Below are 27,176 nucleotides of genomic sequence, written 5' to 3' on the forward strand. Positions count from 1 at the left end.
TGCCAAACGTGCTTTCTGAGGCAGCAGAAGATGCATCGGAGGGCTTTTATAATAAACCACTGTGCTGATCCTAAAGGGATAGTTACCCAAATGACAAAATCACACGTTGTTTTCCTTCCCATGTAACCAGTCTATGGACAAGGTACACCAGCAATCCATCCTGTTATACACCATATGCTAATAATAAGTGCATCAAATAACATCAGCCAGCTGCTTGGGGAAGCATGAGGACAATGTCACAGAAATGCTTATGGAGGCACACTAACCAGAGTTTTTATTATTTTTATTTAACCTTTATTTAACTAGGCAAGTCAGTTAAGAACAAATTCTTATTTACAATGACGGCCTACACTGGCCAAACCCGGACGACGCTGGGCCAATTGTGAGCCGCCCTATGGGACTCCCAATCAAAGCCGGTTGTGATACAGCCTGGTACAGAGCTCATACAGGGATGGAACGTTTTCCACTCACTAACTACCCTGACTCATAGGGCTATTCTCAAGTAAGAAGAATGTGTAGAATGCTTATTGAGGCTTTTTTTATAGAAGAGCATTCTCAAAAAAGGAAGAATCTAATTGAATAATCACTCCTACCGTCTTGACACGAATTATATATCACTCAATTATAGGCTTACTTCAATGAGTTTCATTCTTTCATTCATATTTGCGCGACCAAATACTGTGGACTTGGTTGGATGTTTGGCAGTGTTCTGGACCAAAGTGGTTTTGAGTTCTCAAACTTGGGGAATCTATGTTGTCGATCAATGGTAAACATTTGTTCTGTGAAATTCTCTGTTGCAAGGGATAACAACACAAGTCTCTGATTGGTTCAATGCTTGTTTAGAGTTTGGGGAGTATTAGGCAAGGGTTGTATGTTTGTTCAAAGAGAGAAAGGAACTAAAAGCATCACGTAAACATCATTGGTAAAAAAGTTAAAAGAAAACTTAACAAAAAAAGAGAGACACATGGAGATCAGTCAAGCAAAGTGATACTGACTGGGCTGGATCAATCAATCAATCAATGCAGCAGGAGCCACAGCAGTCACAGGGGTGTGTGTGTGTGTGTGTGTGTGTGTGTGTGTGTGTGTGTGTGTGTTTGAGAAGGTGAGAGAGTGGGAGAGTGGTTGAAGGGATACAGGAAAGGTCATATTATGATTGTACTGATGATGGGTAGAACACACACACACAAATGAGGGGAACACAAGTTACCAATTGTAGAAATACCCCACCTGCTGAAGTCAGCTCCACACCATCTACTGCTGTAGAGACAGAGGGAGGGGAGGGAGGGAAGAGGGGAGCAAGGGAGGAGCAAAAGAGAGATCAGTTACTTTATTGTTAGATTTTTAAATAACACTACTAAAGGGTAACTATAAAGGCTTTAATGGTATAATACTACTAAAGGGTCATTATAAAGGCTTTAATGGTATGATACTACTAAAGGGTCATTATAAAGGCTTTAATGGTATGATACTACTAAAGGGTCATTATAAAGGCTTTAATGGTATGATACTACTAAAGGGTCATTATAAAGGCTTTAATGGTATGATACTACTAAAGGGTCATTATAAAGGCTTTAATGGTATGATACTACTAAAGGGTAACTATAAAGACTTTAATGGTATAATACTGCTAAAGGGTCATTATAAAGGCTTTAATGGTATGATACTACTAAAGGGTCATTATAAATACTTTAATGGTATGATACTACTAAAGGGTCATTATAAAGGCTTTAATGGTATGATATTACTAAAGGGTAACTATAAAGGCTTTAATGGTATAATACTACTAAAGGGTCATTATAAAGGCTTTAATGGTATGATACTACTAAAGGGTAACTATAAAGGCTTTAATGGTATAATACTACTAAAGGGTCATTATAAAGGCTTTAATGGTATGATACTACTAAAGGGTCATTATAAAGGCTTTAATGGTATGATACTACTAAAGGGTCATTATAAAGGCTTTAATGGTATAATACTACTAAAGGGTCATTATAAAGGCTTTAATGGTATGATACTACTAAAGGGTCATTATAAAGGCTTTAATGGTATGATACTACTAAAGGGTCATTATAAAGGCTTTAATGGTATGATACTACTAAAGGGTCATTATAAAGGCTTTAATGGTATGATACTACTAAAGGGTCAATATAAAGGCTTTAATGGTATGATACTACTAAAGGGTCATTATAAAGGCTTTCATGGTATAATACTACTAAAGGGTCATTATAAAGGCTTTAATGGTATGATACTACTAAAGGGTCATTATAAAGGCTTTAATGGTATGATACTACTAAAGGGTCATTATAAAGGCTTTAATGGTATGATACTACTAAAGGGTCATTATAAAGGCTTTAATGGTATGATACTACTAAAGGGTCATTATAAAGGCTTTAATGGTATGATACTACTAAAGGGTAACTATAAAGGCTTTAATGGTATGATACTACTAAAGGGTCATTATAAAGACTTTAATGGTATGATACTACTAAAGGGTAATTATAAAGGCTTTAATGGTATGATACTACTAAAGGGTCATTATAAAGGCTTTAATGGTATGATACTACTAAAGGGTCATTATAAAGGCTTTAATGGTATGATACTACTAAAGGGTCATTATAAAGGCTTTAATGGTATGATACTACTAAAGGGTCATTATAAAGGCTTTAATGGTATGATACTACTAAAGGGTCATTATAAAGGCTTTAATGGTATGATACTACTAAAGGGTAACTATAAAGGCTGTAATGGTATGATACTACTAAAGGGTCATTATAAAGACTTTAATGGTATGATACTACTAAAGGGTAACTATAAAGGCTTTAATGGTATGATACTACTAAAGGGTCATTATAAAGACTTTAATGGTATGATACTACTAAAGGGTAACTATAAAGGCTTTAATGGTATGATACTACTAAAGGGTAACTATAAAGGCTTTAATGGTATGATACTACTAAAGGGTCATTATAAAGGCTTTAATGGTATGATACTACTAAAGGGTCATTATAAAGGCTTTAATGGTATGATACTACTAAAGGGTCATTATAAAGGCTTTCATGGTATGATACTACTAAAGGGTCATTATAAAGGCTTTAATGGTATGATACTACTAAAGGGTAACTATAAAGGCTTTAATGGTATGATACTACTAAAGGGTCATTATAAAGGCTTTAATGGTATGATACTACTAAAGGGTCATTATAAAGGCTTTAATGGTATGATACTACTAAAGGGTAACTATAAAGGCTTTAATGGTATGATTCTACTGGGTATGTCACGAGTCCGACCGAGGGTGTTTCCCTTTCCCGGGCAGGTGGCGCTCGGCGGTCGTCGTCACCGGCCTATTAGCTGCCACTGATTGTTTTTCCTCCCCCTCCTTGTATGTTGAGTGGTAGCACCTGTGGATGTTTAATTAGTTTGTCTTTATTAGACAGCCGGCCCGCCTGGTTGTTGTGCGGGATTATTTCTATGTAACCTTCGGCTCTGTGGTATAGGCATGTGTTAGTGCCCGGTCGGGATTGTTTCCCATTGTACATTTTTGATTCCCTGTGTTTTGGGAACGTAACTTTTTTGTGAGCACCCTGTGGTGCGTTGGTGCGATTAAAAGACGCGCAGCATTGAACTCTCTGTCTCCTGCATTTGACTCCACACCCACGACACCCGGAGCATTACAGGGTAACTATAAAGGCTTTAATGGTATAACTCCATCATGAACACTGAAGGTTTTGTATTTACAATATAATTATTGATCAAAGAATGTACTAATCCTTCGACTGATGGATGGATGAGACACTCAAATACTCTGTTAATAATCCTCCCACATTGAGTCACAATGTACAGTACATCCAACACTGCGGACAAAATATATTACCCCCCCCCCCCCCCCCCCCCCACCATCACAACGCAATAGCATTCATGCATACTGTACGATATAACAGGTAAGCGGGTGACAATCAACCAGACACAGTATCACTGAAAAGCATAAATGTACACAATGCCATCATGAAATGTTAGCGCTTGGCCAAACCCCATCCCCCTCAAGGCCTCCATGGCTAAAATACTGGCTACTAGCCTCTGACTAATGTGGACTCATCATTCTGGACCAGTGTACAGTAGGATTACTTCGTGAGGCATACATACACGGCCGAATCCCCCTTCTAATCCGATTCCTATGCCATGGGTGAGTGGCAGGGCTGAGGGCTGGGCTGGGCTGTCTGTCTCCCATCGTTATCACAGCTCTCTATCTCTACCCCAATCATTAGCTAGAGCAGGCCTGCCTCAAACACGCAGACACACACCCAGCCAGACCCAGAGATCCCAAGGGGAGGTGTTACTGTATATACTGTAAAGCTGTTGTCTTCCCTGACTTTGTGGCATCTACCATGTTATTTTTCTTGATGTAAACATGAGGTTGCAATCTAAGCAGAGTCTGTATTTCTCAGGGATTGAGGGCCTGTCTAACAATAAGGAGAGTTAGGATTACTTTCATGTGCATGTTTTCATCTTAAACACTGCATACTAATGGGAAATTAGCATGTGGGAATGGTAAGTACTACATATACCATGAGATAGAAAGAGAGAAAAAGAAAGAGAGAAAGCAAGGAGAATGAGAGAGAGAGAGAGAGAGAGAGAGAGAGAGAGAGCTATGTGAATTTCAATATTCAAAGTTGTGACAATGTAGCAACATTTCCTTCCATTCCACACACAAAAACAAACACATTTTTTGCTTCAAATATTATTTGCTGAAGTTGCTATCGTTGGGTTCCCTCAAACACCTGGGTACCGGGCCATGTAAAACTCGCCCACTGTCTGTCTCTTTGTTTGTAAATCGCCAACCTGCCTTTAGGCCTACTACTGATCGGAAGTGGCTCCTAGAGAGCGAGCACCAGTGAAGGTTGTGCAGCACCTCTCGTCATTTGGTTTCTTCCTTTAAGGGGTGCTTTCATTGTTTACCAGAAATACTGATGTTTGTGCAAATGTCTTTGTTTTGTTGAACATGTTCATTGTTGGCCATTGTTATGTCAAGTGTGCAATTGTATTGCCTGTGACGTATAGCCAAATGTGAAGTGTAGCCTTTTTATTAAAAATATTGGTTTCCAGTTTAAATGTGTGAATGGTTTGTGCCAGGGTAGGGCAGGTCCTGTGATGTCCATTCTCTTCTCTAACTGTCCTTACCTTACAGTCCAAGGTGTATGAATTCAGAGACAGACTGGATATATTTAGCCATCCTTGAATGACAAACTTCAAGGCCCAATGCAGCTATTTTTTTATGCCAATATCAAATAACTTCTGGGTAACAATTAAGCACCTTACTGTAATAGATTTCCATTAAAATGGGGGGAAAAACTATTTCAAAAAACAATAATTTTAAAGACACTTGAGCAGGGTACTGTTTAAAATGTGTTGAACATGTTGAGCATTTTAGCCAAATACAATACCGAGAGAGAGAGACACATGGAACAGACTCAATTTCCTTTTTACAAAATAAAACATCAACATTGTCTCTGCCAATATTCTCTGGAGGGACCCTAGTCCTAAAAATACACTCACATTCTCAGACAGATGCTAAATCATCTCCAAGGGTTCTAGTACCTTGCACATTACCACGCTAATCCAATAAACGGAGTCTGCTTTATGTCTTCTTGTCAGTCCTTTTAACCCATGACTCGTTACGAGTGGTAAGAGTTTTTCCTGTTTTCCTGTTGGCTCGTCCAATGTTCTATCCTCTGCACAGTGTCATAGCGGTGATTACTAAAGATGAGAGTTGCTATAAAACACACACGCATAAAAACACACACATAAGAATGCCAGTAAACAGATGCATATGAATGAACATCCATTAAGAAATGCACCGAAAACCCCAGCTCATGAGTAACTGAGGACAAAGACAGTGAAGAAGCTAAAACTAGGAAGTTGATCTCCTGCTATCCCATATGTCTGGCATGAGAAGCTCCTCGTGAATGTTTCCCATGCACCAGAAGACTCCTCTGATCCCAGGACCAAGAGACTAAACACATTCCACAGTTCTCTTATTGTGGTTTCCCTTGTGTCCCTTTCTCTTCAGCCACTGTAAAGACCAACACAAACACACACACACACACACACACACACACACACACACACACACACACACACACACACACACACACACTAGAGGTCTTCTCTGGTCCAAAAAGTTGGACCCTGACCTGAACGGACTTGAGGACAATCAGACCCGGACCAGAAACTGACCCGACGACAACCAAACCTAGACCTGACCCGGTTAAACCCAAGTGACCAAAAAAATATGTTTATCAGCCAAGTTGCCCTTCTGGTTAATGAATAGGTATTTATAAAACACACTAACACAAGCATGCACAAAATACAAGGGTTGTTCCTATGATTCACTATCCAAATTTCCCCTCCTATGTCAAGTGTGTGTTCCAAAGATGATGGTAAGACCAATGTTATCTTAGGCTGCGACTAGCCCAACAACACTGGGGAATTGTTCTGGACAGCACATGCCAAAACATGGCCAGAGGACTGACGTGTGAGTCTAAGTGTGTATATATGTGTGTGTGTGTGTGTGTGTACTTATACATCTAAGTATGATTATTTACACAGTATGATGTTGTTGGAGCTAGTTGGATGAAGATATTCTCTGTAATGTTATTTTATTGTGGCTTGCCAAGAAAAACATACTGTATCCTTGACTTTGCTCAGCTCAATACAATTTTGACTGGGGACATTAACAAACAAACTCCAGCCATATACACTGATTATACCAAACATTAGGAACAACTTCCTAATATTGAGTTGCACCCCCCTTATGCCCTCAGAACAGCTTCAATTTGTCGGGGCATGGACTCTACAAGGTGTCGAACATGTTTGACAGGGATGCTGGCACATGTTGATTCCAATGCTTCCCACAGTTATGTCAAGTTGTCTGGATGTCATTTGGATGGTGGACCAATCTTTATACACAAGGAAACTTTTTAGTGTGAAAAGCCCAGAGCGTTGCAGTTCTTGACACAAACCGGTGCACCTGGCACCTACTCCCATACCCTGTGCAAAGGCACTTAAATATTTTGTCTTGCCTATTTACCCTTTGAATGGCACACATATACAATAAATGTCTCAATTGTTTCAAGGCTTTAAAATCCTTATTGTCCCCTTCATCTACACGAATTGAAGTGGATTTAACAAGTGACATCAATAAGGGATCATAGCTTTCACCTAGATTCACCTGGACAGTCTATGTCATGGAAAGAGCAGGTGCTCTTAGAGTTTTTGCCAATTGTTAACACACGTTTGCTGAAACTACATCTCAGGTACTCAAAAATCTAATCACAAAAGATTTATCCAATTTCCCCAAATCCCACAGACCCTTTGCTAAATGAAACACTGTAATCAAAATCATAGCAATGTCCTCCCTGCTCAAAATGAAACTCTGCACACAAATGAGACATACAGACATCAGATGAATCTAACTTAGTGACAATCGAGATCACACTAATGTGACATTTTCAAAACATTATTATCAGAACCTATTTCAGTGTAAAGACTAAGATTTTGTTGTTACAGTATACTGTATATTGTTTGTGTGTACTCAAACAAGAAAGTTTTATATTTAACATTACTCAATACATGTCCAACAGCATACTGTAAGCACACATTCCGTAAATATATTTTGCATATGGAAAGGAAGAAAAGTAGGCCTATTTGTACTACTGTAGTGTATGTTATATCAATTGTACGGAATAGATATGTTATGGCTGTGTAAGGGAGGCGAAGTCAGCTGCAGGAGAGCAGAGTAGAGTAAACATGTGCACTTTTATTCCGTTCAACAATAGGCACAAAAAATGATATTAGTGCCTAAAAACACGGAACATAAACTATAAAAGTATCGCGAGTGAACAGACACCATATACAATGAACAATTATTCACAAAGACATGATGGGGAACAGAGGACTAAATACATGTAGACTGACTGGGGAATGAAAACCAGGTGTGTATGGAACAAGACAAAACAAATGGACATATGAAAAATGGAGCGGCGATGGCTAGAAAGCCGGTGAAGTCGATCGCCGAACGCCGCCCGAACAAGGAGAGGAGCCGACTTCGGTGGAAGTCGTGACAAGATAAAGAAACTGTCAAAATACAATACAATCTAAATCATAAGTCAAGAAACAAATAAGTCATGTCTGTTGTTCTGGTCAGGCCACAAATTTTCCTTAACATCACAGGTGATATTCTCCTTGGCCAGACAGCGGGGGAAATATCTTCTGGCATGACGGATCCAACCCTGACAGGACTCTGCTGGAATGTCACCACAGGCCTCCTCCATTGCCTGGAGAAGGGCCATCCGTTCATGGGGTTTGCGATCATACACCTTCCACCGCCATGCTGAAAACAACTCCTCAATGGGATTGAGAAATGGGGAATATGGTGGGAGATAGAGAATTGTAAACCTGGGATGGTCATGGAACCAGCTGTAGACCTGAGCAGCCCGATGGAAACTCATGTTGTCCCAAATTAGAATATACATTTGCTGCTCAGGATCACCTGGCCCTCTATGCTCTGGCTTAAAAAGATTGTCATGTAAAGTGTTCAGGAAATGAAGGAGATGGGCAGTGTTGTATGTTCCAAAGGTGGCATGGTGGTGGAGGACCCCATTGTGGCTCATAGCTGCACATATGATGATGGCGTGTTGACCAATGATGTTCCCTCCTCTCCTCCTCGTCTTCGCTAAATTGAATCCAGCCACATCTATGAAAATGTGTTCCTGGGTGATGGGATTTGCAAAGGTAGAGCATTGTGTGTTATATGTTTGTTATAGAACTGCAATCTGAGTAGAAAGCAAAACATGTGCCAATAGTATTGCAGATTTGGTGTATGGTTCTGCCGAATGAGTTACAGGTTTGTGTCATTGTGCCTCATGGGCCAGTTTTAGTGTGTAAGCAATTGGGAAAAACTGTAATGTTTTGTATATTTAGTGTATAGTTACAGAACTAACAAACGCTAAAAATAAACTATTGTGAACTATTGTTCTCATGTTATCTTCGCAATGCCTCCACACATTTCTCAGTATATTGTAGATAAATACTACTGTATTTTTTTTCTTTGTTTGGTAAGAATGGCTTACAGCAAGACATTTTACAGTATAAAATTCTACGAAATATGACTTAATATGTCATTTCTTCAGCACCACAATATAAATAAAACTCCAAGCAATGCCGACAGCATTATGAAACTACTCAAAGTCTTAAACACAATGGGAAATGTTCGAACCTCACTTTTCTTAAAAAAGCTCATTAAGAGAAAAAGACTTGACTATTGCATTCATTGAGCAGTCATATAACTTGCAAACGTTGTATCCTGTCAAAATCATCACTCTCTAAATGTTAGAAAATTGCACCGTTTTGTAATGAATTACAGCTGGTAAGATTTGCCTCTTCCACTACAATTGTAGCCTAGGGGACTTCTTTTGTGAGAAGTTTGAGTGGCAGTAACTGCAAAGTGCATTTCCATAGCTTTTGTGTCTGTGTCTGTCTACGCTTCAAAAAAGAAAACTTTCATGAAGGCGAGACTTTTTCAAAGTGTGTAGGCTTTCTGTTGGTTATGTATGCATTGTGCTCAGCAATTTGAACTGTCACTGTCTGTGAATAAACTAAAGTTAACTCTAAAAGGTAAACAAAGATGGGACCAAAGACTTGACTTCTGCTTGCCAATAGTGGGCATGTTTTTATATTGCCAGCCAGCCTATTTCATGATGGCAGAGCGCGTGTGCCAGTAAGCCACAGCAGATGTTGCCTGCTTGGATAGTGCAGTTTACGAGTTGCTTTAGAGTTGCTGAAAAACAGCAAGTACTGACACACACGCATTAGTGACATAGGAGTACTCAGGAAGTAGATGGAAGGATAATGCATGTCTATATGGAATGGTATTCAGGCCAAATAAGCTCAAATAAGTAAGCAGATCATAATTCATGCTTGTCTGTGACCTACATACTGACAAATCCAATATGTTCAATACGGACAAATCCCAAACAGTGAAAGTGTATTTAGAAAATGGTAAAAGCGATATTATACTTAAGGAGTTGCCACACTTGTAAAAAAGGATTAGTACATGTCAACACTGATCAAAACCACAATAATCATACGTCTGTATTTGTGCAGCAGACTGATAACATTTCAAAAAAGTTTTAGATAAAAAATCCTATGAAAATACAGTTCTTAGCAACCCTTTTCAGATGTTTCAAAAAATATCCCAAACCAGCCATTCGGGTGAAAAAGGACTAGCGATGACTTTTTCAAAGGGATCCCCTCCTCTCTGCCTGAGATGGTACTGTCCGTGGCATGATACGACTGCCCTGGGGCAGATTGGCTTCATCTGAATGACCATCCTTAAAACCATCCATAACGTAAATGGGTACTAGCCAAGTCGTCCAGCAGAGGCCAGAAATTACCCCAATGTACACTGAGGAGATACAGGGAACCATGCGTAGTGCACATATACAAAACCCCACAGACGTCTATGGGTGGATGTGTTAGAATAATCGCACAATGCATTTGTCCGGCAGCGGGCCACGAAATAGACATGGTTATCATAACGTAAACAAAATCTGCCCATACATACTGTGGAACAATAAAGGGGTGTTTGAGCAAGTTATCTGTGGTTGTAGATATGCAGACATTGTATTATGACCTGAGTTAATTTTTTTACTGTACTCAGATCACCATTACTTCCACAGACATTTCAGTCACTTAGCAACACTCTTGTCCAGAACAATTAGGGTTAAGTAGTAGTCGGCTCGGGGATTTGAACCAGCCTCTTTTCAGTTAACCGCTAGGCTACCTGCTGCCCGAGACATCATTGCTCTAAAGAATATGGCATGTATTACACAAGCCATTTTTTACCAACAGTGATTTTTTATGATTCCATGACTGATTTAATGAAGAAGGGGAAATTAAAGAAAATAGGAGCATGCTTACTGGGAGATCTGAATCATCTGAATCTTAATGATCAAATCACTTTGCCGTTGTCAAATTTCTTGAACAATCTGACTCATTCGAAGCTGATGAGGAAAATACCAGGTAGTGCAGTGGGTCAGAGTGATGACAGCTTTTGGATGGCCTCGGAATCATGAAAGAACCAAAGGACTCTAGTTTCACAGCAGTACTATCAGCCCCAGTCAGAGCGCTCTGCTTCTGTCCAGAAGTAGTTCATAAGGGGGACCACCTCACATCTATCAGACCTGGTTCACATACAGTACTTTCAAAATACTTGAGATACTCTTGATTACCTAGTACAATGTAAAAAAATAAATAGAATAGTCCCAAAAAGTACAAACTGTCCACCCTGCACTCCGCTCATAAATATAACCAGTCAACAGTAAAGTACAGTATATCTTAAATGGACCGGTGGTACATTCAGGCATACGAATTGACTGGTATTTAGATAAATCATGGTGTCGATGACCTCGATGAATAACTTATTCCTTATGTAACTGGTCAAATCCTTGAGCATTGAGAGTCTGACAATGATGTCTGAACAATGCTGAGCAGTGCTGACGAGTGAGGTGTGACGTCATAGACGGGTAACGCATATCACTCCTGCTATGTGCCCACCGGCCCACGGCCCAATGACAAGGTCACAACCAATCTGGTTAATGGATCTTATCTCCATTAAGCAGTGTGGCATCAGGAGTGACAGTGCTGTCACCGCTAATTCTGGCAGCCCAGACACCACTCTCAGAGACTGAAAAATCCTGTTTGTGTCTGTGAAGTGGCCTAGTGGAGAACCGAGGACACGATAACTTTGTGTTGGAGATTTTGTGCGTCCTATTGGCTTAAGGCCACTGACACAGTGAATGTGTGTCTGCAGTAAAATCGGGCCAGTCATTGTTATAATAAAAAGCAGTTTACTTTAATGCAGCCACATAACTGTCTATGAATTTATTTATTTTAATTTCACCTTAATTTAGCCAGGTAGGCTAGTTGAGAACAAGTTCTCATTTGCAACTGTGACCCGGCCAAGATAAAGCATAGCAATTCAACACATACAACAACACAGAGTTACACATGGAATAAACAAAACATACAGTACAAAAAAGAAAACAAAGTCTATATACAGTGTGTGCAAATGAGGTAAGATAAGGGAGTTAAGGCAATAAATTTGCCATGGTGGCGAAGTAATTACAATATAGCAATGTAACACTGGAATGGTAGATGTGCAGAAATGAATGTGCAAGTAGAGATACTGGGGTGCAAAGGTGCAAGATAAATAAAAAAAAATACAGTATGGAGATGAGGTAGATAGATGGGCTGTTTACAGATGGGCTATGTACAGGTGCAGTGATCTGTAAGCTGCTCTGACAACTGGTGCTTAAAGCTAGTGAGGGAGAGGTGAGTCTCCAGCTTCAGTGATTTTTGCAGTTCGTTCCAGTCATTAGCAGCAGAGAACTGGAAGGAAAGGCGACCAAAAGAGGAATTGGCTTTGGGGGTACCCAGTGAGATATACCTGTTTGAGCGCATGCTACAGGTGGGTGCTGCTATGGTGACCAGTGAGCTGAGATAAGGTGGGGCTTTACCTAGCAGAGACTTGTAGATAACCTGTAGCCAGTGGGTTTGGCGACGAGTATGAAGCGAGGGCCAACCAACGAGAGCGTACAGGTCGCAGTGGTGGGTAGTATATGGGGCTTTGGTGACAAAACGGATGGCACTGTGATAGACTGCATCCAATTTGCTGAATAGGGTGTTGGAGGCTATTTTATAGATGACATCGCCGAAGTCGAGGATCGGTAGGATGGTCAGTTTTACAAGGATATGTTTGGCAGCATGAGTGAAGGATGCATTGTTGCAATATAGGATTCTAGATTTAATTTTGGATTGGAGATGCTTAATGTGAGTCTGGAAGGAGAGTTTACAGTCTAACCAGACACCTAGGTATTTGTAGTTGTCCACATATTCTAAGTCAGAGCCGTCCAGAGTAGTGATGCTGGACGGGCGGGCAGGTGCGGGTGATGATCAATTGAATGGCATGCATGTAGTTTTACTTTCATTTAAGAGCAGTTGGAGGCCACGGAAGGAGAGTTGTATGGTATTGAAGCTCGTCTGGAGGTTAGTTAACACAGTGTCCAAAGAGGGGCCAGAAGAATAGAATGGTGTCGTCTGCGTGGATCAGAGAATCACCAGCAGGAAGAGCGACATCATTGATGTATACAGAGAAGAGAGTCGGCCCGAGAATTGAACCCTGTGGCACCCCCATAGAGACTGCCAGAGGTCCGGACAACAGGCCCTCCAATTTGACACACTGAACTCTATCAGAGAAGTAGTTGGTAAACCAGGTGAGGCAATCATTTGAGAAACCAAGGCTGTCGAGTCTGCCAATAAGAATGTGGTGATTGACAGAGTGGAAAGCCTTGGCCAGGTCAATGAATACGGCTGCACAGTAATGTCTCTTATCGATGGCGGTTATGATGTCGTTTAGGACCTTGAGCGTGGCTGAGGTGCACCCATGACCAGCTCTGAATCAGTGACAGATGTACGTTTTGATTGATGTTATGCAGTAAATGTGCATCAAAGAATATTACTTGATTGTATGTTTTGAGTTAAGCATTTCATAAATAAAGAGCAACAGTATATACTGTAGAGCGAGATATATGTATATTAAAATGTCATCAAACATCATAATCACTGAAGATGGAGGCTTGACAGACCATAAAATTACTTTTTTTAATGAAACCTCCCATTGTGGGATACTGCGATTGATGCTCACATGACAATAACAGGCTGGGGACATCTCGGTTGGTTTGGTTTGACTATTGTATGAGTTCTGAGAATGGACTTCCCATGGAGTCATTCAGAGTAAGCCCAATGTAAAGAATTACATCAAACTGTGACATTCTTATTATCATTCGGTTATGTAATTTTTTCCAGGAAATTAGAGTGAGTGACAAATACGGGCACAACTCCTGCAAAACAAGGTGTATCTATCGATTGGAGTAGATCCATCTCTAGATGTGATGGGGTGGTCCAATCACAGTCACTCATTCCTTTGCCCGAACACCTGTAATTGGCCAATTAAATCAGACAATTAGTGAGGCATACATGAGAGGCCCTAGGAATAATACAATGCATTGGCAAATTAAAAATATGGTTGACTTGGCTGGTGTTTATAAAAATACCACCTTGTTGTGGGTGTTAATAAGCTAATATAATTATTAATTAGAACTATTAATGTGACAGAATCTTCAAGAACCAACCATATTGCTGGAATTAATTAGCAGAAAAACGAAGACTATTCTCTCTCTCTCGCTGAGAAGCAAATGTTCCACATACCTCCTATACATCATCATTCCTCAATTTGATTGTTGTTCCATAACAGAACATGGTGAGACTGACGTGATCAGGATGCACAGTTTGAAATATCGAAATTAACTCTGAACCAACTATATTAATTTCAGGACATCTTGAAAAGCATTAAACATTTATGCCAATTTAGCTAGCTAGCTCGCTGTTGCGAGCTAATTTGTCCTGGGATAACAACATTGGGTTGTTATTTTACCTGAAATACACAAGGTCCTGTGCTCCGAGAATTAATCCACAGATAAAATGGTAAACCGAGTTTGTTTCTAGTAATCTCTCCTCCTTCAGGCTACTTCTTCTTCTTTGGACTTTATATGGCGGTTGGCAACCAACTTTAAGGTGCATTACCACCACCAACTGGACTAGAGTGTGGACCGCAGTTCATGTTTCAATCACCCACGTGGGTATATGCTACTAAAAACCAATGAGGTGATGGGAGAGGCGGGAGGCGGGAGGCGGGACTCACAAATAGAACCAAGTTCTATTTTAGCGGCTGGCTACGCAGACGCTCGTTGACACACAGTAGTAATGGGTGCAATGATTGAATAACATGCATGTGTACATTTATTTATTTATTTTTGCACACGTTACTCACGCAGGTGTGGTCAGCATGTTAGAGTGGGTGGGTTGAGCAGAAAATTGTATCTATAGTTGGAAGTCATGCGGAAACAAAGAGATAAAGTGGTCAGAGATGACAACACTACGCTTCTGTTAGAGGGTCTTCACACTTACTAGAGTTTTCACCAAAATAACCTCGGCTACACATATTAGTCAATGTAAACGTGCAAACCTCTCACGTCTTGACCACGACCTCAGGAGGGAGCGCACAACACACGCCCAACAGTTGCCCCCCTTTAGGCAGGGGAGGATAAACAGAATTGTCGCTTTCATTTAAAAGCAGAGAAATGTTTTTGAAACAGCTGAAATGTACATTTTTCTTATTTTTGAGACTTGTTTTATTTAGTTTTTACCTCTAATCGTATTAACAAACTGTTACTTTCTGAAATCGTCACCGTAGCATTAAATCTCAACAGGATTTTGTTTTGCTTGACTGTCCTGAGTACTCCCCAGAGAACTATCCATGTTTTCTGTCACACTTTGCTTTTACTTTATATAATGACATCCACAATATTGATAAAATTAAGCCTGGTTAAACCTAAGAGCTCCTATCTCATCATCTAATAGCCAGCACATTGATTTGAGGATGCAGAAATGATTTACTTTAGCTAGCTAGCTAATGTTACCTAGCTGTTAATATTAATGACACTGTATGATAATGTTACTGTACTTTTATGTTCGTATGGGAGGGGTAAATGTTCATTATTGATATGCTAACATTACTTGATCATGAAGGATGTTGTTAGCTAGCTAGCAGAAGTTGTATTGTCAGCTAATTTGTGTACGGACAAGAAAATAAATCCTTTAATTGTCTGCACATACTGAATTGTTGCATTATTCAAGAGTGTAATATGGTTTGGTTGCATTATTCAATAGTGTAATATGTTTTAGAATAAAAATTGCTCGGACTCTGAAATAGCTTATAGTTAGCTACTGTGATATTAACTGTCAATTTGAGTTGCAGACCCAGAATGTCACATTGACAGCCACAACGAAAGGTAAAGCAAGGAGGACTATGTAATCCAATTACAAAAATGAAGTAATTTTAATTAGCATGGATTACTTACTTTAAAACAACTTGTAATCTGATCACAGTTACATTCTTAAAAACAGCTCATTCAATTCTAGATTACTTAATCTAATATCAAAGGGGAAATTCTGGAACCCTATTTTGATAGTAAAATAAGAACAATTCCCTAGTCAAAACCCAAATTCATGACAATCACTGGTTAAGGTTGCACATCAAAATATCTGGAATAATGATTCTGTGCTTCAACATGATGTTAAAATAAACTATTTATTTATTTATTTATTTATTTAAATGTAACATTTTAGTGGTCTTTAGTTTACTAAACTTCTTAATGAAACTCTTCAAATGACTTTTATAAGATGAAGAGGCTACAAATATGTTCTATTGCGTGATCCCACAGCAATTGTGGTGCAGTCACCAACTGAACATGTTAGCATGGAGCCCTGTGATTATGCTCTAACACATAGAACAGAACATATGAATTAAAGGATCTTTTGGCTCTCACACTAATCCCCAATTTGTAAATACTCACGTTACTAAATGGAACAATTCTATATTTAAGTATTACAAGTTATCAAAATGTCATCAGATTGTTACTCATTTTGAGTAATCCAAATGACTACATTACCATTGACTTTATTTAAAAAAAAATCTGACTAACGGATTACATTTTCGTGTAATCCGCCCAACCCTGTCCACAAACCACTACCTGCTACGTTAACATGTGGCTTTGGTCAAATAAAATAAAACAATGCACTCTTAAGAATGAGCTTTGAGTCTCTGTTACCAATCATCTGGCTCATATCAGAGATACATTACATCAAATCAGATGTTCTTCTAAAGCCCTTTTTACATGAGCAGATGTCACAAAACTATTGTACTGAAACCCAGCCTAAAACCCCAAACACCAAGCGTAGTGTCTTTGAAAGATCTTGAAACCAAACAGTAATGTTTTGCAAGTAAAACATAATATATTTTTGTAATCTTCTTCGGGTTGCTTTCCTAAGACGAAATAGAGGAAAATGTGTATGATTTTTAAATGTACAATAGGATGGTGGATAAATAAACATTTCATAGCCCTTTTAGGGCTTCATTTTTTGACAACCTGAATAAAATCTCAAATTGAGCATCGAATTACTCTTTCAAGCATAAGAAAAGGTCTAAGAAAAACACATTTCTGGGACTGACGGGAAGAATATATTTACCCTTTCACCTCAGGCCAATAGTCAGACACATCCACTTCCTGATTACGAGCGATCATTTGCCTTCTACTTTTAATCAATATGTTTTCCACATCTGCTTTCGTGTGTGTCTGTGAGAAAACAATTGTATATCAGCATGGATGTACTCAATATCACTCTCTGTTCCACATAAACATCCTGTTGGGAGTAGCGTCATACAAAGAAACTGCTGTGACTCTAATGAGGAACATCCCATCTACACATGGCAATAAAAACTATTCTGTTTGTAGCCACATTCTGTGTGATATGATAGTTTTGTCTGGGTGTAGGCGCCGTACAAGAGATGCATTGTGGGTCGAGTCGCAGCCAGAAGTTGACACCCATCCATTCATGATTGAATCATTTAAAATCTCTGTACATTTCTAAAGAAAAGATGGCGAATGGCAGTTGCACATTTCTGGAAATCCTTTGTCATAGAGACACAGAAGAGCTTATTAACACCATGTTTTAAATAACTATTCACTTCTTGTTCTAGGTACATCAAATTCACTCTACTACAACCCCAAATGTCTTAAAGCTAACATTTACTGCAAGCAGAGTTAAGAATCTGTCAGATGCTACAGAGCCTCCCCAGAGAGTTAGGGAGAAAGCTGACTCCAGATGTCATACGGTAGCTATTGTGCTGTTGAGTGGTATTATGAAAAGACTTTACACAATGGATTTATAGTGTTTCCAAATGAACTTTGCAGAATATTCCACATAAATACAGAACAGAGAATAGGCCATATTGCTTGGATTGCAAAAATGTCTTGTAAAAGCTGCTATAATATGCGAATGCCAGTCAGCTCCTGCTCTCCACTCCTCTAAAAGTCACTGTAGTTGTATTCTGGTGAACATGTGGTTGGGTCAAAGCCCCAGCTTCTCGCATTTGACTTTTAAAGCCGTACAGTATGTGTAAATGAAACATAAAGCACATCCTAATAAACAAAATCACGGAGAGAGAGAGAAAATGTGTGTTTAAGAACAAGAGGGAATTATCTAATGCTTCTGTTTATTTCACTTTAGTTTATTATCTATTTCACTTGCTTTGGCAATGTAAACATATGTTTTACCATACCAATAAAGCCCTTTGAATTGAATTGAGAGAAATGAGCTGAGAGAAAGAGATGAGATAAGAGAGAGAGAACTATTTTCGGCTCTATAACAAAGAACAAACAGCAAAAACATATGCATGATCAAATAGCAATCTTAGAATCAACTAATCGACTACCAGAACACACTGGATTCTCCAATTACATTGAATTAACTACATGACAAAATACAAACCCTCCAACCCAAAAAGGCCTGTGGTGTTGATGGTATCCTAAATAAAATTATAAAATATACAGACCACAAATTCTAATTGGCTATACTTAAACTCTTTAACATCATCCTCAGCTCTGGCATCTTCCCCAATATTTGGCACCAAGTACTGATCACACCAATCCACAAAAGTGGAGACACATTTGACCCCAATAACTACCGGGGAATATGCGTCAACAGCAACCTTGGGAAAACCCTCTGCATTATCATTAACAGCAAACTCTTACATTTCCTCAGCGAAAACAATGTACTGAGCAGATGTCAAATTGTCTTTTTAACAAATTACTGTATAACAGACCATGTATTCACCCTGCACACCCTAATTGACAAACAAACCAAAACAAAGTCAAAGTATTCTCATGCTTTGTTGATTTCAAAAAAGCTTGACTATATATCAACGAATTGCCGAGGGCACTAGAACAGTCTGCAGCACCCGGCCTCACCCTACTAGAATCTGAATTCAAATGTCTACTGTTTGCTGATGATCTGGTGCTTCTGTCCCCAACCAAGGAGGGCCTACACCAGCACCTGGGCCCTGACAGACCTGGGCCCTGACAGTAAATCTCAGTAAGACAAAAATAATGGTGTTCCAAAAAAAGTCCAGTTGCCAGGAACACGAATACAAATTCCATCTAGACACCGTTTCCCAAGAGCATACACAAAACGATACATACCTCGGCCTAAACATCAGCGCCACAGGTAACTTCAACAAAACTGTGCCATCAAAGGGAACATAAAATTTGACATACCAAATAGGATCTGGCTAAAAATACTTAAATCAGTTATAGAGCCCATTGCCTTTTATGGTTGTCTGAGGTCCGCTCACCAACCAAGAATTCACAAAATGGGACAAACACCAAATTGAGACTCTGCATGCAAAATTCTGCAAAATATGTGTGCACACTGCCCACTGAATGAGGTGGAAACTGAGCTACACTTCCTATCCTCCTGCCAGATGTATGACCATAATAGAGACACATATTTCCCTCAGATTACACAGATCCACAAAGAATTCAAAAACAAATCCAATTTTGATAAACTCCTATATCTATTGGGTGAAATACCAGTGCGCCATCACAGCAGCAAGATGTGTGACCTGTTGCCACAAGAAAAGGGCAACCAGTGAAGAACAAACACCATTGTTACTACAACCTATATTTATGTTGATTTATTTTCCCTTTTCTACTTTAAATATTTGCACATCATTACACTGTATATAGACATAATATGACATTTGCAATGTCTTTATTATTCTGGAACTTTTGTGAGTGTAAAGTTTCCTGTTTCCTGAGAGAGAGAGAGAGAGAGAGAGAGAGAGAGAGAGAGAGAGAGAGAGAGAGAGAGAGCTATAAAAGAAAGAAATAGGGAAAAATAGAGCAGGAGAAAGAAATGATATCTCTAGGACCGGTATGTGCAGATGACTGAGGCATGTGAATTGGGATTAAGTGTCTCACTGCCATGAGGAGGGCAGGAAGGGGTGATGGGGAGAAGGGGCTAGGGCACAAGCCAAGGAGACAAGCTGCCACACGCCAGATGGGACGCCATATTAACATTTCAGAGATCACACCTCGCCACCTGTGAACAGTTACATACTGTATGACACCACCAATACCATAGTGACAGACACACAACGCAAGCTTCAATCCACAACAACCAACGCAGCATGGGCTCAGGTTGAGGTTGGATACACCCATGCACACACAATCACAGATGTGTGTGTGTCATTTCTGGGGGTGTTTCTGATCTCACTTACCAACCTCCACACCTTTAGCACACTTGAGCCCTGAGAAACCAGTGAAACACTCACATGAAAAGGCCTTGTCAGCCAGAACATTGAGTCAGGCGGCCCATTTTCGCAGTGATTGGTACGAACATTTCCCTTCCAAGACGCAGGGAGACAAGAACACTGGATTCCGAGGGGTTAGAGAACAGCAAGATCGCTCATATGTGACCTACTTGTTGTGTGTATTTACTGACATGTACAGTATGTGCAAGTGATAGATGCACACACACACACACACACACACACACACACACACTACATGTTCACATTTTGTAAATGTATGTAAATTGTAATGTATTTTTCGTTATGTGACGGACACAAGTATGTTGCCATTGGAGGGGATAATTTCTTTGGCACAATAATCTAAAGAGGGAGAATTGGAATTTGATTAGAACTCAAATGAGTTCAGAGAGTGAGCTAATGTCAGACTGGTCACAATATTCTACAGGGTTGGTAATCCGCAACACAACATTAGTCCATTTTCAAAATAAATGTTTTGTTGGGATGGTTCATTCTAAAAGGCCCAACTTTGCTCTGGTGTTAGCTCATCTTTACAAATAGCTTCTATACACCCTCCCCTAAAGTGGATTGACCCATGGTCCACAATGATAAATACTGAAGTATTTATTTAGACCACCATCCAAACAAAATAACACTCTTCTTGGGCTTCACAAAGATAATCAGTTGACTGGATACAATATAAAGTCATTATATTTTAATGGAACACAAAAGGACTATCCTTGCGTTTGATATTGGTTCACCAAATGACAAAAAATCACAAAGGCGGAAAAAGTACAATGAGGCTTTTTGTACACATGCCAAGTGACTAGAACATGATTTGTACTCAACAAAGAAAAGCCTGATTCATCCCTCTATAGTCCACATTGTCATTGTAGAAATAGAGGGAGACAAGACACTCCTCATTTGGCAAAAACTGGTTGAATCCTCATTGTTTCGATGTCATTTCAACAACAACAACAAAAAAATTGATGATGTTGAATCAACATGGAAAACTGATTGAATTTGAAAAAAAAATCATACAGGAATTTTGTATTTTTCTCACCCAATTTTTTACCTAAATCCAATGACGTTGAGATTTACGCTGAATTCTGGTTAGTTGACAAATCAACCAAATGTAAATCAAAAGTAGATGTTTAACTGATGTCAGTGCCCTGTGGGTCTCTTCTGTAATTTAGATTAAATGTTTAAAGGGAATGAGAGAAAGTAGAGAGAAAAGAAAGGCAATAAAAATATGCAGAAAGAGTCAAAGGAGCCCAGGCAAACATAAAATACAGACATTGTGGTCTTAACAAGCCGACACAGTGAGAATCTGTTCCCAAAGAAAGGCAGTGCCAAAACAATGCAAAGACAAATAAAACCAAGCAGACGAGATGAGGAATAGAAAGAGAGAAAAAAGAGAGAACGAAAAGAGAGCATTGCATCTCTGTGACAGCCACAGCAAGTAGCAATGACATGGAGCAGGCCGGCCGTTTATCTCTAAATAGCGCGATTGCTTTTTGGAGGACGCAGCCCAGGGAGATGGATCTGCTTTGTTGATAGTCTGCTAGAGGTTTGAAGATGAGAGAGACCTTTGGTGATGCTGCGAATCCAGTGAATCGCTGAAGCCATCCTTCAACCTTGCCCCCTCTACGGGGTTAAATACATCTGCTGAGCCGATGGGATCCAGGCGGCAGCGAAACTGTGAGGTTCAGACAGTGATGGCTTCATTTTCATGACGAAAGCCAAGGGATCACAATGTCATGTAAATGTTTGTTAACTTTGAGAGGTTGCTTTGGTTTATCTAATGGTGGATCTGAACTGAGAGGATGATTAGTCTACTATACTGTTTGCTTCCCCGACGTTCATATACATGAAGTCAGCCCTTGGCGTTTGCAACCCAAACCACTACAGTCACGGTCGTGGTGACTGTGGTGTTGGGACTGAACCAGATGCCATAATCACCAGGTATGGTTGTGCTTTAGTTGCTATGAGGTAGGTGGCTTCTCCAAACTGTAATCATCGCTTGAACTTCAGACCCAAACACTTTTCCTTCTCCTTGGGTTCCATGTCTAAACACCCGATTCAGCAGCCACAGAAATCTCCATGTCTCCTTCCAAACCGTTCAAAGGGACTGAGGGTCTTTCCTCCCAGCCATAGGCCAACAGTCTGACTTAGCTTATCCAGCACTTTGTCTGATAAGTGCTTCCATCCACATAAGACGACCTCCACCACTTTCCTTTCTCATTCCTGAGATTTAATCAAAATTGCTTTCCAACTGCTTGTGACAAGAAAGTTCCGGGAACTTGGCCAAAGTCAGTGTGGTAGAAGACTGATTTTAGCTTATTTCCTATTAGAAAAAAAATCGCTATCTCGAACCTAAAATGGTTCTTTGGCTGTCCCCATTGAAGAACTCTTTGAAGAACCCTTTTTGTTACCCAGTAGAACCCTTTTCAGTTTCATGAAGAACCATTTCCACAGAGGGTTCTAAATGGAAACCAAAAGAGTTCTACCTGAAACCAAAAATGGTTCTCCAATGGGCACAACCCTTTTTATAGCCCTCATCACTGCGCACTACCTAGACTGCTTTGCCAGCTCTAAGCCCTGTAGAGGTACACAGAAGGCTTCCGTCTCAGTAAGAAATCAATAACTCACCTCATCATGGGCGAAGGGCAGCCATAATGCACTCTGCTTGGGGCCTGCACAGTTCAGGGGCTTACAGACTAACCTGTAACATGGACCAAGGCTTTTCACAAACTAAAGTCCTAAGTAAATTATAGTTAGAAAACACACAATTATAGCCAATTAAGTACATCAATCAATATATTGATTGAACAACGTGTCCTGTGGAGGCACTTTTCAATATCATATTCTTCCACTTCTCAGGTAAAACACAGACACAGCGTTTATCAATACACGATATGAAAGAATGTAACATGTTTGATATTCTACATACAGTGCCTTGCGAAAGTATTCGGCCCCCTTGAACTTTGCGACCTTTTGCCAAATTTCAGGCTTCAAACATAAAGATATAAAACTGTATTTTTTTGTGAAGAATCAACAACAAGTGGGACACAATCATGAAGTGGAACGACATTTATTGGATATTTCAAACTTTTTTAACAAATCAAAAACTGAAAAATTGGGCGTGCAAAATTATTCAGCCCCTTTACTTTCAGTGCAGCAAACTCTCTCCAGAAGTTCAGTGAGGATCTCTGAATGATCCAATGTTGACCTAAATGACTAATGATGATAAATACAATCCACCTGTGTGTAATCAAGTCTCCGTATAAATGCACCTGCACTGTGATAGTCTCAGAGGTCCGTTAAAAGCGCAGAGAGCATCATGAAGAACAAGGAACACACCAGGCAGGTCCGAGATACTGTTGTGAAGAAGTTTAAAGCCGGATTTGGATACAAAAAGATTTCCCAAGCTTTAAACATCCCAAGGAGCACTGTGCAAGCAATAATATTGAAATGGAAGGAGTATCAGACCACTGCAAATCTACCAAGACCTGGCCGTCCCTCTAAACTTTCAGCTCATACAAGGAGAAGACTGATCAGAGATGCAGCCAAGAGGCCCATGATCACTCTGGATGAACTGCAGAGATCTACAGCTGAGGTGGGAGACTCTGTCCATAGGACAACAATCAGTCGTATATTGCACAAATCTGGCCTTTATGGAAGAGTGGCAAGAAGAAAGCCATTTCTTAAAGATATCCATAAAAAGTGTTGTTTAAAGTTTGCCACAAGCCACCTGGGAGACACACCAAACATGTGGAAGAAGGTGCTCTGATCAGATGAAACCAAAATTGAACTTTTTGGCAACAATGCAAAACGTTATGTTTGGCGTAAAAGCAACACAGCTGAACACACCATCCCCACTGTCAAACATGGTGGTGGCAGCATCATGGTTTGGGCCTGCTTTTCTTCAGCAGGGACAGGGAAGATGGTTAAAATTGATGGGAAGATGGATGGAGCCAAATACAGGACCATTCTGGAAGAAAACCTGATGGAGTCTGCAAAAGACCTGAGACTGGGACGGAGATTTGTCTTCCAACAAGACAATGATCCAAAACATAAAGCAAAATCTACAATGGAATGGTTCAAAAATAAACATATCCAGGTGTTAGAATGGCCAAGTCAAAGTCCAGACCTGAATCCAATCGAGAATCTGTGGAAAGAACTGAAAACTGCTGTTCACAAATGCTCTCCATCCAACCTCACTGAGCTCGAGCTGTTTTGCAAGGATGAATGGGAAAAAATGTCAGTCTCTCGATGTGCAAAACTGATAGAGACATACCCCAAGCGACTTACAGCTGTAATCGCAGCAAAAGGTGGCGCTACAAAGTATTAACTTAAGGGGGCTGAATAATTTTGCACGCCCAATTTTTCAGTTTTTGATTTGTTAAAAAAGTTTGAAATATCTAATTAATGTCGTTCCACTTCATGATTGTGTCCCACTTGTTGTTGATTCTTCACAAAAAATACAGTTTTATATCTTTATGTTTGAAGCCTGAAATATGGCAAAAGGTCGCAAAGTTCAAGGGGGCCGAATACTTTCGCAAGGCACTGTACTTTGATAGTCAGAATAAACTTACTCCAAACTCATACAAGAGGATATGGTAATAGAATTCTCCAGGAACTCTCCAAAGCTGCATTTTCCAACATCATTTATCTTCTTAAGCAAGAGCTATGGAATGCAATACTGATTGAGTCTTATCATGGACATCTAACATCTAGAATAATCCAAAAACCTCAATGTTATTTGAATGTTTACTTTGAACCTCTGTTGTTATTAAATTGAACTTGTTGGCAAATATTTCACATTGTTTAATTTCAAAGGCAAATTGTAAAACTCTATAGTGCCAAAATGTATAGATGATAAAGTGAGGTAATAAATGTGCAAAATTGTGCTTGTGTTCTGGTCTGTTTGTCTCTGAAATTCAAGATATGACAGGGTCAAATTGCATTAAATAACAAAAGCTAATCAAAGCAATTCACACACATAAGAGACAAGTCTCAAGGGAGTCCCAGGAGCAGCTGGCAGACAATTTTACCCAGCTGAAGTTCTGACCAAAGTGCCTCTCGCGGATCTCCAATGCCAGTCTGGCATATGGTGTATCTTAACCCAGCACAGTGATATTTCTTGAGGCTCTCTATGTAGCCGAGACAACGTTTCCTTTGACTTTCTCACTTTGTCACACTTTCTGCTACTGTTGCCAACACTAAGGCATTTTGGTTTACTCCAGCCTCTGAATGGGGGTAGAAATGAGGTCTGCTAATGTGATAGCTTTGACATTCCATCAATACCAACATACAATCCAACAAACATCATTCAGCAAATGTACCATATTATACCCAATAGCAAACACATTTGAAATGTACAGTACCGATCACTTTTACTTGGATGAATCGTTACACTTTGCTTGAGTACAACTATTGTCTGCAATAACAAAATCACATCTCACATTGGATTGAATGATATTAAACACTGGAGGTCAGAATTATTGACGAGATGGAAGGAGCCCCACATCCCATCCAATAGCTCCTGCTGAGAGCTTGTCACAAGACAACCCTTTTAATGCAGTTATCTAGGTTACTGATGCATCTGTGATCTCAGATCCCAGAGCTGACTACATTAAACACTGAGTGGTGTGATTGCTCCTCTCTCTACTGTGTCATTACTGATGCCCTACTTCAGGCCCGAGCTGACCCAGGAGAGCCTAATTATACGTTGTTACTAGTTACCACAGTCAAAAAGTCCAAATTGGCTATATTGTAACAATTAATGATAACAAAAATGTGCTTTTTTTACTTAATTTAAGGTTATGGTTAGACGTAAGATTATCAGAATGGTTAAGGTTAAGGTTAGGGTTAAGTTTAAAATCACATGATCAGAAGAGAAATAGTATAAATAGGCAGGGTTTACTACTTTGTGGCTGTGGTAACTAGTGACAACCTTACTGCTGCTAGACTCATTAGAGGGTCTTAATTTGATCACCCTGTTGGAGAACTTTCCTGCAATGGACACTTTAAACTTGTAGTGTTTTTGACGTTTATAGGTGCAATTTCATGGTTTCTAAAATTGTAACAGTTCAACTAATTTCAGTTTATGTGACAAAATCAGTAAGTATAGTGTGGAGAATCATTCACTAAACTGCTGTGAAATATTTTTTCAAAGCTGGTGAACAAAACCGAAAGTATAAGACGCAAAAACACAACTTAAGAACGGGAAGCATGAAAATAGTGCACATAAAAACAGATCTATCGCTTCTTAGACGTGCTTTCAAATACAATGACAGATCTATAACTCACATTTCTATGTGAATTTACCCAGAAAGTTACTTATTACAGCTTTAAAAATACTTCTAAAGTTTGTCATTTCCACTTTGAAATTTCAGGCTATCGACCCCACAAAAATGTCCATTAATTATAATTCATATACAGTATTAATTCACATTTCCTGTTGCTGAGTAATATTTTCCTGCTGTAGTAAACTGGCTCAAATTAGGATCCTACATCTGCATCGCTTCCAGAGACAAGATCACCCTGATTAATTCTCGTGGCACGGTTAATATGATCCATAAAACATGTCATGAAATGAAATGAAATTGGGTAAGGGGGGAGGGGTTGTGGAACGGGGCGAGGCGATAGGTTATATTGCACAATTTAAAAAAAATTATTTAACAGTCGGAGATCCAGAAAATATATGAATATTTTACAATACATTGAGACATTAAAGCATTTCGGAGACCTTGTTCATTAAATGGTTGACTCATGAACATTCCTGTTTGCCTGATGATTTTCACATGGAATTTTAGATGAATCCTTAAAAACAGAGCACGTTCAGAAG

At 39.5% G+C, this 27,176-nt stretch overlaps 1 protein-coding gene across 3 annotated transcripts in view; it reads right to left on the reverse strand.

Moving 5' to 3' along the window:
* LOC139410658 (EGF-like repeat and discoidin I-like domain-containing protein 3) overlaps nt 1-27,176 on the reverse strand; it is a 210,803-nt gene that overhangs the window by 165,099 nt on the left and 18,528 nt on the right. Inside the window, exon 2 of one of the 3 annotated variants that reach the window (XM_071156023.1) lies at nt 1,228-1,257. The exons of 1 other annotated variant lie outside the window; for it this stretch is intronic. In XM_071156023.1, coding sequence (XP_071012124.1) covers nt 1,228-1,257 — 30 coding nt within the window. The remainder of the gene's footprint in view (nt 1-1,227; nt 1,258-27,176) is intronic. One more of the 3 variants, XM_071156024.1, reaches the window with a different exon arrangement.

Source organism: Oncorhynchus clarkii, chromosome 6 (genome assembly GCF_045791955.1).
Source record: "Oncorhynchus clarkii lewisi isolate Uvic-CL-2024 chromosome 6, UVic_Ocla_1.0, whole genome shotgun sequence".
NCBI classification, from domain to species: domain Eukaryota; kingdom Metazoa; phylum Chordata; class Actinopteri; order Salmoniformes; family Salmonidae; genus Oncorhynchus; species Oncorhynchus clarkii.